The following is a 12,972-nucleotide window of genomic DNA, read 5'->3' on the forward strand; positions in this document are numbered from 1 at the left end:
CATAGATTTGCATCAAGTTGTTATGAGAATTATTCAGTAGTATGTAATAAGCTCCTGCATTGGGTTTTATGACTTTAACTCTGTAACATTAAAATAGTCTGAAAAGGGTAAGAAAATATAAAATTCCTATCACATTGTCATCCATTAGCTCTAATTTAAGTGTGGTTTATTAACTCACAAACAGTGAAAACACATATAAGTCCTAAAGATGACTTTCTGACTCCGTAATAGTAATTTTTTTCCAGGAGACTTTTAAAAACATCTTTACTAATTTCCCATATATATGTTTACGTATAATCACTACAGAAATTTACATCTTCCCCACTACCACCACCATTGCTCCACAATCAGGTTTACTCGTTTTCCTAAAGTTGTGGTTTGTTTAAAGGAAAAAAAAAAAAAAAACAAGGGGTGTCTGGGTAGCTCAGTCAGTTGAGCGTCTGACTTCAGCTCAGGTCTTGATGTCGTGGTTTATGAGTTTGAGCCCTACATCGGGCTCTGTGCTAACAGCTCAGAGCCTGGAGCCTGCTTCCAGTTCTGTGTCTCCCTCGCTCTCTGCCCCCCTCGCTCTCACCCTCTGTCTCTCTCTCAAAAATTAATAAACATTAAAGAAAATTAAAATGAAAACAAAAAATTTGGTATATTTTGTTTTTATACCCTTTAGCTCTAAAAATATATATATATTTTTTAACGTGTATTTATTTTTGAGACAGAAAGAGACAGAGCACGAGTGGGGTAGGGGTAGAGAGAGAGGAAGACACAGAATCTGAAGCAGACTCCAGGCTCCAAGCTGTCAGCACAGAGCCCGATGTGGGGCTCGAACCCATGGACTGTGAGATCATGACCTGAGCCGAAGTCGGACACTCAACTGAGTCACCCAGGCGCCCCTAGCTCTAAAAATATTTTAAGTTCAATTCAGTGTAGATTTCAATTCCACAAACGTTTACTGAGCACCTACTGGGCATGTCACTAACAAAAGGGCATGTAAATCCCATGTACTTACATCTTCTATGTCGATGCTGAGCAAGGACCGTGAACTTAAGTCCAGACCCTGTAACTGAAGTCGGGCGACTTCGAGCTCAAGTGACAGGTGTTCAGTCTGTTTCTTTTCTGCTGCCAACTTGGACTCCATCTCCACGGTCACACTTGTCAGCTTCTGTTGCCACTGTTCATTTTCTGACAAATACTGCTTCCTAAGACAGTCAAGCTCTTTCCTTTCAGAACTTAATAACTGCTCAAGCTCTTCAATTTCCTTATTTTTCATAATCTCCTGACTTTCAATTTTGTCCTCTAGCTTTCTGAGGGATTGCAGGTACATCTGACAGAGGATCTCAAGTTCTTCAATGCTCTTCACTGGGGTAGACAGAATCTTTTTCTTGGTCGGATTCTCCTCCTCCAGACTGCAGCAAGATCCTTCTTCTACGTTAGACTGGTTTGCCGAAATATTCCCGACTAAATTATTCAAAAGAGATGTTTCCCCTGACTGGTCTAAAAGATCTTTGTAAAAAGAGGATTCTCCCAAACTTGTAAGACCAGGGCTGTCAGTCATATGAGAGAATGACAATGACAGGAAATGCCCTTCCTGGGGTACTGGCATCTCTTCCTTTACCAAGTCACCTTGGAACGTTCTCAGACTTGTTGACAAGACCGAATTTTCAGCCTTTAATGTGTCCACATAAGACTGTAGCTCTGACATCTTAGAGCTCATATGATAGTGCTGATCATGTAAAATTTTGTGTTCGCTTTGTAAAGATGAAAGTTTCTCTTGTAACTTAGCGAAGTGCATTTGAACTTCTTTGTTTGACAGTGTCAAGTGCTCATAGCAATTACTGTCATCCAAAGGATTTAAGGACACAAATTTCTGCTCATTTTGTTGTTCACCAAGTTTATCTTCTACCAATTCTTTCACTAACTCGCCTTGGAGAAGTCCGTGTTCATCATTTAGTATTTTAACTTCATTTACTAGTTTGCCCACCTCTTCTGCCATTTTACTAGTTGCTGTGATATATTCTGATCTTGAGTCATTGAGCTCAGTTATTAGCTCGAGCTTTTCAACCTGCAGCGTTTCACAAATTTTCTCTAGCTCATTCAGCTTGTGCATTGCCATTTGAAGAGAGCACTGCAGATGCACATTGTCATTCTGACTTGTTGACAACTCATGAAGCACAGAAATATGCTTTCCTCCTGTGTCCACGGCGCATTCTTCGGGGCCACTAAGTTCTTGCGACTGAGTGTCTTGTCCCACATTTCCCATGTCTAATTCTATTCTAATTGTCTGTAGGCACTCCTTCTCCTCACTTTCCTCAAGTTTGAATTCCCTCTTTCTTATCTTAGCTCCTGATTGTACCAACTGTGCACTGTCACAGTCGAGAGAGGGATCTTCGACTTCAAGATCCATGGGAAGCTGAACATGACATTCATTTATGTCACTCTCTCCCTTCACAGAGTCGCTAATTGGTTCTGATTCTAGAATCCGATGCTCTTGTTTCGTCTCCGTTAAGGTCATCAGGTGCTCATTCTCTTGTAACAGAGCATTAAGTTCCTTTTGCATCTTACTCTGTTCTTCCTTTAAGGTCATGATTTCTTGCTTTAAACAGTCTGCCTCGCTCTTGGAATTGTTTTGGATATCCGCAATCTCTGATCTCAGATCATGCCGCACTGCCTCCAGCTCTAGGATTAGATTCTGGTTTCTTTCTTCGGCAAATGCTAATTTTGTTACAAATGCTTGGCGTTCCTGTGCAAATGTCTCCTTTAGGTGTTCCAGTTCATGTTTTCTATTTTCACAAGCACTGGTGCAATCACTTAGCAAGCATTCTAATTCAGAGTTCTTTTCTTGAGCTGCTTTATATTTTTCACTAAGATCCTCAAGTGCACATCCTGCTTCTTCACATCTTTGTAGTAAAATAAGTCTTTCTTGCTGGTACTGATTGGATAACTCTGAAATGCTTTTGTCTCTTTCGTCTATACAGTTTGAAAAACTCTCACTTTTTTGGAGTAAGTTAATCTTCTCTTGGCTTAAGGTTGCATTGATTTCCTTGAGGGTCTCATTCTCTCGGGTCAGCTCTTCGATTTCTTTTCTGTTTAGAGAAAGGGCAGCACTCATTTCCTTCTTCTCTGAGCTCAGGCTTTCAGACAAAAGTTGTAGCTCCTTTAGAGATTCTTGAAGTAAATGGTTGCTCTTTTTTAACTCTTGAATCTCTGCTTGCTCTGTTTCTAATTTTTCATTCAAAAGTTGGAACTCTCTTTCCTTGTTCTCCAGGGCAACTAAAGTTTCAGCAAAGGCATTCTGATGAACAGAAGTGTCTTCTTGTAACTTATTAATGCGTTGGCTTGTTTCGGCCACAAAACTTTGATGCATCTGCTCTGCTTTGGTGAGATTATCCTCTATTTCGCCTCTGATTTGCACCAACTCTTCACACTGCTTTTGCAGGTCTGAGTTCATCTGCTTTTGAGACTCTAATGAAAACTCAAGAGAAATGACTCGATTTTGTAAGATGGCTGAACTTTCTGGACTATGGTCTGCTTCTAAACGACATCTGCTCCTTCCTGAAGGCGTGCTTCTTTGTTCTCCAAATATATTCGCAAAGGAGTTATTCATTGCAGACTGTTCTTCGAAGGCCAAAAGACTTCTAGGATGAGCTTCATTTGTCACTGGAGAAACCCCTTTGGATTTTAGCAGATCCCGGAGGCTCTCATATTCAGCACACAAGTCCTGGTAACGCTGGTCTCTGTCTGATACTTCACTTGACACTAACTGAAGCTTGTGTTCTAGATCTTCAACTTGCCCAGTAAGCTGAGACATTTTCAGGCACATATTTTCTACTTCCTTCTTATGTTTCTGATCCGAGAGCTCGGCTTTCTGCTGTAGTTCTACATAGGCTTGTTTCTGTGTCTCCACCTCCACCGTCTTGCCGTCTATCACATTGTGAAGGTTTCTGATCTCAACATTCAGATTTTCGCTTTCCATCTCCAGTGTTCTTACTTTCTCATTGTATTCGTGACTTTTTATTTGTTGTGTCTTGAGACAAGTTTCCAGGTGATGAAGTTTACTCTGCAAGCTTCCCTTCTCTGATTCCAGCTGACTTAGAAGCTGTTCTTTTTCACGTTTCCAATGAACAAAGAGAGTCTCTTCTTCTTTCAATTCTTCATATTCTTTCTTTTTTAACTCCAAAGCAATCAGCAGAGCCTCGGACTCTTTCTCTGTTTTGCTTAACTTCTCGTTCAGTTGTTCAATGTGATGTTCCCTTTTCTTCAAAAGGTCTTGCGAACAATCTCGCTGCTTTTCCAGATCGGCCAAGGCAAGCTTCAGTTTCTCTAAAGTCAAGGAATTCTCTTGCTGATTGATTTTTTCTTGAAGCTCTCTTAACATGGTTTCCTGAGAGGCATTCTTAGCTAGAAAAAAAAAATTTTTTTTAAGTTTTAAGTTGTTATGTTTTTAATAAATATTTATTTATTCTACAAGAATTCCAAACCATTAAAAAAAATTGAAATAAGGGGCGCCTGGGTGGCTCAGTTGGTTAAGAGTCCAACTCTTGATTTTGGCTCAGATCATGATCTCACTGCTCGTGAGATGGAGCCGTGCGTCAGAATCAGAATCTGCGCTCACAGCACAGAGCCTGACTGGCTTCTTTCTCAAAAATAAATAAATAAACTTAAAAAAACAAAATGCATACAAACTAACAGCATCTCAAGCCCTATAAAAATTGGCATTATTGTCTGGGTATCTCCTGGAGAGTAGATCACCTGATAATTATCTGAGATTGCATAAAGACAAGTGAGGAAATGGTCCTTGTAAGGACGTAATACATTTGTTCGTCTTCTTTCTAAGCAGCTTGGCAAAGTGTTGTTGCATAAAATAGCAGGGGGTTATTTTCTTAAGTACTTGAAACTTCTTTTTCTTTGTATGTGTTTATGTATATGTGAATTTTTCCCCTTCTGAAATGTTTATCGAAAGAAAGCTGTGAGAAGAGCAGCATCAAATGGAAATTGCTTACTTCACTATAGAATAATTCTCATTTTCCAGAAAAGTGAATAACTATTCCACCATTTTAGCCAAAAATCCATAGGCATAGTACAGAAGAGTAGACAGTGCTATATATCAGCACTTCTCAAGGCCTCTACGTGAGCAGTGTTGAAAAACAATGTCAGCCACATCCCAGCCCCTCACGGTAAGCATCTATGAGGAGGAGAATCACACAGAAGGTTTTCCAAACTCCACTGCCACCCTGTTTTCTGCCTAGAAACTCACATCTACCCACAGGCCCCTCCTGGTTGGCAATAATGGCAGTGCTTTCATTCAAAGCACTCATTCCAGAGCATTCATTCCAAGTGATGGGAAGGCTTCATGTTCAAGGACGCTGAGGAAGAATAAACGCTGAGAATCTCAATAGTAGAAGAGAAAGCTAGCATGTAGTATAAAGTCAGTTGTTAGATGCAAGGGAAAACAATTACTAGTTTTAGCCCGTTTCATCTCAGTCTACCTACTGAGAGTTGACGGCTCATGAAGACAGCACCATAAGGCTCTCATTCCACTTCATTTGTGAGGACCCCAAACAATGACACTGGTGTCCAACACTGAGAAATGCCCTCACCTTTCCTTTTCTTACAGTTTTCTTTCAAGAAACATGAAAATGGACATTTTTACCCACTGTTGTGGAAGAATTGAAAGCCTTTTGAGGGCAATCACAATTTAAAAGAGAAAATTAGTCAAGGTGCCTGGGTGGCTCAGTTGGTTGGGCATCCAACTCCTGATTTCAGTTCAGGTCGTGATCTCACGGTTCATGAGATGGAGCCCTGTGCTGGGCTCTGCTGGACACTGGGGTACCCGCTTGGGATTCTCTCTCTCCCTCCCTCTCTCAAAATAAACATTTTTTTCCTGAAATTTTTAATGTTTATTTATTTTTGAGAGAGAGAAAGAGCAGGGGAGGGGCAGACAGAGAGGGAGACACAGAATCCAAAGCAGGCTGCAGGCTCTGAGCTGTCAGCACAGAGTCTGACATGGGGCTCAAACTCATGACCTCAGCAGAAATCAGATGGTCAACTGACAGCCACCTAGTCGCCCCTAAATCAACATTTTAAATAAACAAATACATAAATAAATGAGAAAATAGTCACACAGAAGTGCGACACATATTTCAAAGGGCAGGTTGAAAGAAATCCTAGAGGTGTAAACACCCCAGCTGAGAAAATTAATGTAAGTAAAAGACATAACGGTATGTACAAATAAATGTGAGATGGTGGATGTGCAGCATAATCCCTTGTCTATACAGAAAGTGAGGGAATAAAATCACTCAGTCAAGTAAGTCATCAAAAAACAATGGTCATTAGGAGCTGGGAAAACATGCACTGAATATAGGATTTTTCCATCATCTGGGAATTATTGAGCGAGAAGATGAGTTGTCTGAATAAAGCGAACAAACACACTTGAGGCCCCCAAAAATAACACTCTGGGGTAAGAGACAGCACTGACAATTTACTTTTGTGTGGAGAACATTTACCCTTCTGGTTTCAAAGTGCTGAAAAACCACGCAGTTTGGGACTCAATGTGTTCCAATAAAAAAGTGCCCAACTATCACTCTGACACTAAAAAGTGGGAGACAGAAAACTTACTCCACATGAGCGGCAGACATCTTTCTGGCAGGATACGTGGGAAAACTGAAAAACATTTCTAAAGCCATCCATCCTCCCTCATGGGACATCAGCTTAGAAAAATAACTCCACGGGTGCACTGGGGAGGCTCAGTCAATTATAAGCATCTGGCTCTTGATTTCGGCTCAGGTCATGATCTCTTGGTTTGCGAATTTGAGCCCCACGTCAGGCTCTGTGCTGGCAGTGCAGAGCCTGCTTGGGATGCTCTCTCCTTTCTTGGTCCCTCCCCCGGCTCACCCACGTGTACGTACTCTCTCTCTCTCTCAAATAAATAAATAAACTTTAAAAAAAAAAAAAAAAGAACTTCAAATGCTAAGTGTACTTACCCCTCATTTCGTCAGCAAAACTCTGGCTCTGACTCAAACTCTGTCCGGCCTTCCTCAGTTCCTCCTCCAGGCGGCAGACTTCTCTGGCCCTTTGCTCAGACTGGCTCTTAAGGAGGCTGTTCTCCTTCTTCGCTTCCTGAAGCACACATTTAATTGGTTATAATCAAAACCACTCAAGCTATGGTTTCTGCCATATATGGGTCCCAAACGGGACCATCTGTGTACCCCACTGGGGAGGAACTGCACTTTCCCTTTGTGCACCTAATGAAGTTAGACATTCTTACTTCAATCAGACGATTTTATGAATAGAACTCAAAACAAACCCACAAAACCCAAAACTGACAATAATCTTTTTCCTTCAAAGAAACAGACCTCTTTGAACTTTCTGGATGTCCCCATGCTTGCTAAAGAGTTACCTCAAAAGGAGAATCCTGCTTAGAAGATCCTCAAAGACACAAGCTCCAAGTTCCTATCATACCTGAATGATCCAATACAACTTTGCAGAGAGCTGATATGCTAACGAACCAAATATTCACATGACCAATCTTTTGCTTTTCACTGGAAAACCATCTTAAGGCTCACTCTAATGAGGATGTCTTTATTTATGAGCATTAAGTGTTTACTAAGAAAATTGGCAGTGTGCAAGATACTGGAAAGGGTGCTATCGAAGACACAACTATAAATAAGACAAGTCTTCCACCCTCAGGGAAAGTCTCCCCTGGCCGTGTGGGTTGGATTTGATACTAATCACTTAGTTCACACCAGGATGTGCTACAGACTACAAAGAGGTGGAGCGTGCTATGGGAAATCAGAGGCCAAGTACATGGAAGGAAGAATGAACTCTACATAGGGGAATCTGGTCTCTGGGCACCTGAGTAGGGGAAGGAGCCACACGAAACAGTAGCAGACTCATATGCATATCCATTCTATGACTACAGAGAGGGGCCTATTTTTGAATCTTAAAACCAAGCAATGTTTACTTACATGCCAAATAAAAATGCTACTGCTTACCAACCACGTAAGACTTGCACAATCAATCTAATAAATCCTCTGTTCATATTCCTCAATCTGTTTTTCACCCGCCAGTGATTATCGCTGATGAGTATCTGGACCTATATTATATGCCACCCTCTGGACCACAGGGAATCGACATACATTGTTACAAACCAACAGAACAAAGTGCCTCTCGTCCTTAGGGAGAAAAATATTTCATAAGGCTACCTTTTTTTTGTTTTTGAATTGCACTTCAAAAATACCCCTCTGAGAAGAAGGGGGAATTTTTGAATCTTAAAGAAACAATTAAGACCCATCCTCCAAAACCCCACAGCACTGTTAGAAAACAGATGGCCTTGGCAAGGCTGTGCTGGAAAGTTGCCTTCAATTATCAGTCTGGTTACTACCAGCAGATGGGTACCCAGGCAGCAAAGCCAAATTCAAGAAGAGGGAGAATCTGGCTAGTGGAGGGTACTTGAAAACTTGCTGGCAGCTGCTGTGTTCGTGCATATATGTTCATTTCATCTTCAGAACAAGACAGAGCCTGTTGGAGTTATGCTCCTCTGGCTCTCTTGTCCCAATCCTGCCTTCCCTTCCATGAGCTAAACCGACGCTCTATCAAATTAAGAGATCAATAGGGGCTGATGGGCGGCTCCGACTATCTCAAGGCTGAGAGGCCAACACTCGCACCAGTCAGTGTTACATTTGGTCAAGAGTGACCATGAAGGTGCACTGATGTTGAGGACTTGAACGAGTGTCATTAATCTACAGAAATTATCATTGCTTGTTTGCTCTCCGGGCTCAGAATAATCACCACTCAAATGAGATCACAGATGCGAAAGGAAAACTACCTTAAAGCACTTTAACGGGGGTAATGGAGCATTGTTATTTAACATTTCTTCCCCAAATTTGACAGTGGCTAGATCTGTGTGATCCGTGCTAAGATAAGCTGAATGAGTTCAACGTAAAAAAGTAACTAGAGTTTCGCCACCTGGGTTGACTTTGCATTTTTGCTGGGCAACTTGTTTACTGGGCAGTATTTGCTTACCCTAAAAAATCAATCAATTCGAATGGTGTCCACAAGAAGATGCTGTGTGCAAAGCTGAGGGCATCCCCAATAGAGGATAAAACAAGGTAAAAAGAAGGAGAAAAGAGAAGGAAAGGGGCAACTGAGGCCTGTATGTCTCTATCCATCTCTGTCCATAACTGGGGACATTTAAATGAACAGTAAGCTCACTGGAAAGATTAACATGTCTTTCTCTCTTCTGGCATTAGCTCCATAAATATTTGTTTCTAACAAAATGTTCAGCCAATCCTGGGACCCAGCAGGCTTATAATACTATGGCTATGACCAACCCAAGAATTTCAAAAGGCCCAAATTTGGAAAATGAACATCTGAAAATGGTTCTGTAGGCTGCCATCCATCAGCAATTAGTTTTCTGTGAGGCCACAGCCACTTAAGACTTGATTGGGTAGCTCATTATCAACAATGAGTTCAGCATACAAGGACGTATTCTCCTAGGCATCTCTTACGTCCTCAAATCGTTTGCAAAATTGGGCATGAGTCTAGAAAAACACAACACAAATCCCTATAACCACATGCCAGCATTAGAGCTTAGCAAGCAATTCCACCCAGATCAACTTCGTTTTAGGAGCAGCGAGGGAAGCATCATTTCCTAGGGCCAGACAAAACAAATTTCAGATACTGTGTGGCATTTCATGATCCCATCCATGAATGGGGCCTAATATGTCCCCTGCTGCGGTGAAGTCTATACCACGAGCAAGGATGCATTCAGAGGGAGCTCCTTTCCCCTTCCCACCTCATCATTCTTGTCTGCCGGACCAAGCTCCTTTGAGAACCCAGTGTAATACAGATCCCCATGCTCAGGAAGGTCCTTAGGCAGGTGGTCCCTCATCTTGGCTACCAAACAATGCTATTTTATTGCCTCACCTGAATGCCAGTGGGCTGGCCTTGGGGTGTGGGGTGCAGAGCTTACCTAAAGCCTCCTTTCACATTGAACTAGATCTCAATTTTACCGTTGATTGGGCCATTTAATCACATTTCTATCCTGATATTTTTCTCACCGTGAGCAGCATTTCTGTTTATGAAATGCAGACGAGGAAAACTTCAGTACAACTGTTGCATTCTCTTAGCACCCAAAATCTCTAAGCGCGCGAGGCACATCTGTACTTACTCAGAATTCAATACCGAAAAAGCTAAAAGACCTGGACGGGCAAAATTTTTAAATGTGAGAAGTCTCAAATGCATGTCCCCTGTTCATCACTTTCTGTGCCTACAGGTGACAGCAAACAGTGGGAACATCAGAAGGTCACAGCCGTTGTGGAGACTGAAGCAATGAACAGGTAGCCTGCAATACTTTACTAATAAGCACATATGTGCTGGGCACCGGTCTAAGCACTTTCCATCTAATATTTAACCATTAACACAGTTTGGAAAAGGAAAGGATATTATTTAGTCCCTATATGAAGATGAGCAGTCAGACTCAGAAAGGCTGGGTCACTGTGCTAAGGTCACAGAGCAGGGAGGTGGCAGAAAATGATGCAGGTCCCAGGTCTTCTTGACTCTAAAGCCATCTTCTGCTACTAAGTTATACCACCGATCCTATTCGGTAAATCACTTTTCTAATGCCAATCCCAAATCAAAACATAAGAACCAGCTAGCTGAACTCTTCGAATTCTTGATAACATCCTCAAAAGAAGACACATACCTACAAACATAAATTAAGGCCAATACTACGTGCATCCCCTAGCCCAGTGCAAGGCACTTTCACGGGACGCCAAAAATCAAGGACATCTAGGTGCAGCGTGAAACGCACTTAACCATGCAGGCCAGGGTTCACGGCTGATGGCTCTACAGCTGGCTAAGCAGACCCTGGGGGGGCGGGGGGTCTCCGCAGGTCTTCAGAAACACCTGCAAGACAGCGTCCAGCCCACCACCGCACCTTGGCCAAGCAAACAGGGTTTGGGCCCTCTTAACCAGACGATTGCTTCTACAAAATGTTTCCACCAGGCAGCCAGTGGAATCGCGGGAGAGTTTCTGGCTGGAAGGAAAGCTCACAGGGGGAAGGGTTCGGTGCCAGTGTGCCTGTGGAAATGTTAGCAGAAGCATCTGCTGGTTGGTCCCCACTGGCCAAAAGGCAAACATTTGTTTTGCGGAAACAAACACTTCCATTTGAAAATGTTCTCTGATGAAAGCATCATCTGACACCAAGTTTTCTTCCACTTGGGCTGCTGGAGCCGTGGCCTGTCCCCAGCAGCATTACCCCTCCGAGGCCGCCTGCTTTAACGATCACCTCTCTGCTACTGACAGATGTTCTTTTTTTTTTTTTTTTTTTTTTTTTTTGGAAAAAAAGAAAACCACGGAAGACCCTGCGGCCAGATGTTCTGATTTTACAACCATGAGACGCTCTTCAGAGCTGTGGGCATAAATGCAGTTAGCCTTTCCTCATCTGCACAAATAAATGTTCTTTATGCAGAATTCTTTTTGAAAAAGGGTTGCCTGGGTGGCTCAGTCAGTTAAGCGTCTGACTTCAGCCTAGGTCATGATCTCGCTGTTCCCAAATTCGAGCCTCACATCAGATTCTTTGCTGACAGCTCAGAACCTGGAGCCTGTTTCAGATTCTGTGTCTCCCTCTCTCTCTGCCCGCCCCCACTCACGCCGTCTCTCTTTCTCAAAAAGAAAGATTTAAAAAAATAATTTAAAAAATACTTTCTAAAAAAAAATCTTTAGTCTAAAAAATGATTGCAAAAGATTTAAAGGTGTGGGAAGAATTCTTTCCTGTGACATTATTTGACAAGAGAAGTAGCTTCTACTGTTCTGCTGTGCTTCTTTGTAAAATTACGGTGATTTATGGCTCTATTGAAGCTGTTTCAATCTATTAACTGTTCCTAAATGGTTCTCAAATGAACTCCAGGCCACTAAATAGAAAAGTCAAATTAGGGGCGCCTGGGTGGCTCAGTCGGTTGAATGTCGAACTTCGGCTCAGGTCATGATCTCACAGTTCGTGGGTTCAAGCCCCACGTCAGGCTCTGTGCTGACACCTAGCTCAGAGCCTGGAGACTGCTTCCAATTCTGTGTGTCCCTCTCTCTCTGCCTCTCCTCTGCTCATGATCCATCTGTCTCTCAAAAATAAAAAAGTGTTAAAAAAAATTGTAAAAGAAAAGAAAAGCCGAATTAAAGTAAGTCCGGGTAAAATCCCATGACGTCATCAGGTCACTCTCCACGTATCCACGCCACTGGAGAAACTGCATCCACCTTCTTGTGTAACAAGCACGAATCTCCAAAGACAGACACCGTTAGTCTCGCACATGCCCAACGTGAGTCTGGAAGCTGGGCCGCCACTGACAATTAGTTGTTGTTTTTGTAAGAATCTTAAACCTAGAAATCCCTCATCTGTCTTCACTTTTGTTTATTGAAGTCTAGGACTTTCCACAAAGTTTTTAACATTTGAAGACTCAAAAGCCAGCCCTTGGGAAGGGGATCCAAAGGGTACTTCCCATCACCAATTGTTTCTTTCCACTCGGAAAAGTTGATGAGTACTCATCTACTCGTCACTTACTTCACTGCTTCTCCTCAGCTCGTTTTCTTGCATCTGACTCGCCTGTAACGCCTGCTCGGTTCTGCAAAACCTTTGCTTGAGCTCTTCCAAATTTTTTTCTAGATGGTGCTTTCCTGATGTGACCTGTAAAGGGAAGGAAGACAAGGCTAAGTTTCACTTTTGTGTTCTTTGCTTTTTAAATAAATTATTTCTTCTTCTTTTTTAAGAGTTTATTTGTTTTTGAGAGAGAGAGAAAGCACGTGCAAGCAGAGGAAGAGCAGAAGAAGGGGGATAGAGGACCTGAAGCGGAATGAGCCTGATGGGGGCTTGAACTCACGAACCTTGAGATCATGACCTCAGCCAAACTCGGACACTTACCAACTGAGTCACCCAGGTGCTCCTAAATTATGTCCTCTTAAGTAAAATGGTCATGGGACATAAAAATT

The 12,972-nt window shown here is 42.3% G+C and overlaps 1 protein-coding gene across 1 annotated transcript in view; it reads right to left on the reverse strand.

Annotated features, from left to right (window-relative positions):
* Window positions 1-12,972, reverse strand: part of CENPF (centromere protein F) — a 55,701-nt gene that overhangs the window by 19,978 nt on the left and 22,751 nt on the right. The window contains exons 10-12 of the mRNA XM_029935278.1: window positions 12,548-12,670; window positions 6,975-7,110; window positions 1,004-4,392 (exon numbers count right to left, since the gene is read on the reverse strand). Coding sequence (XP_029791138.1) covers window positions 1,004-4,392; window positions 6,975-7,110; window positions 12,548-12,670 — 3,648 coding nt within the window. The remainder of the gene's footprint in view (window positions 1-1,003; window positions 4,393-6,974; window positions 7,111-12,547; window positions 12,671-12,972) is intronic.

Source organism: Suricata suricatta, chromosome 3, assembly GCF_006229205.1.
Source record: "Suricata suricatta isolate VVHF042 chromosome 3, meerkat_22Aug2017_6uvM2_HiC, whole genome shotgun sequence".
Classification (NCBI taxonomy): domain Eukaryota; kingdom Metazoa; phylum Chordata; class Mammalia; order Carnivora; family Herpestidae; genus Suricata; species Suricata suricatta.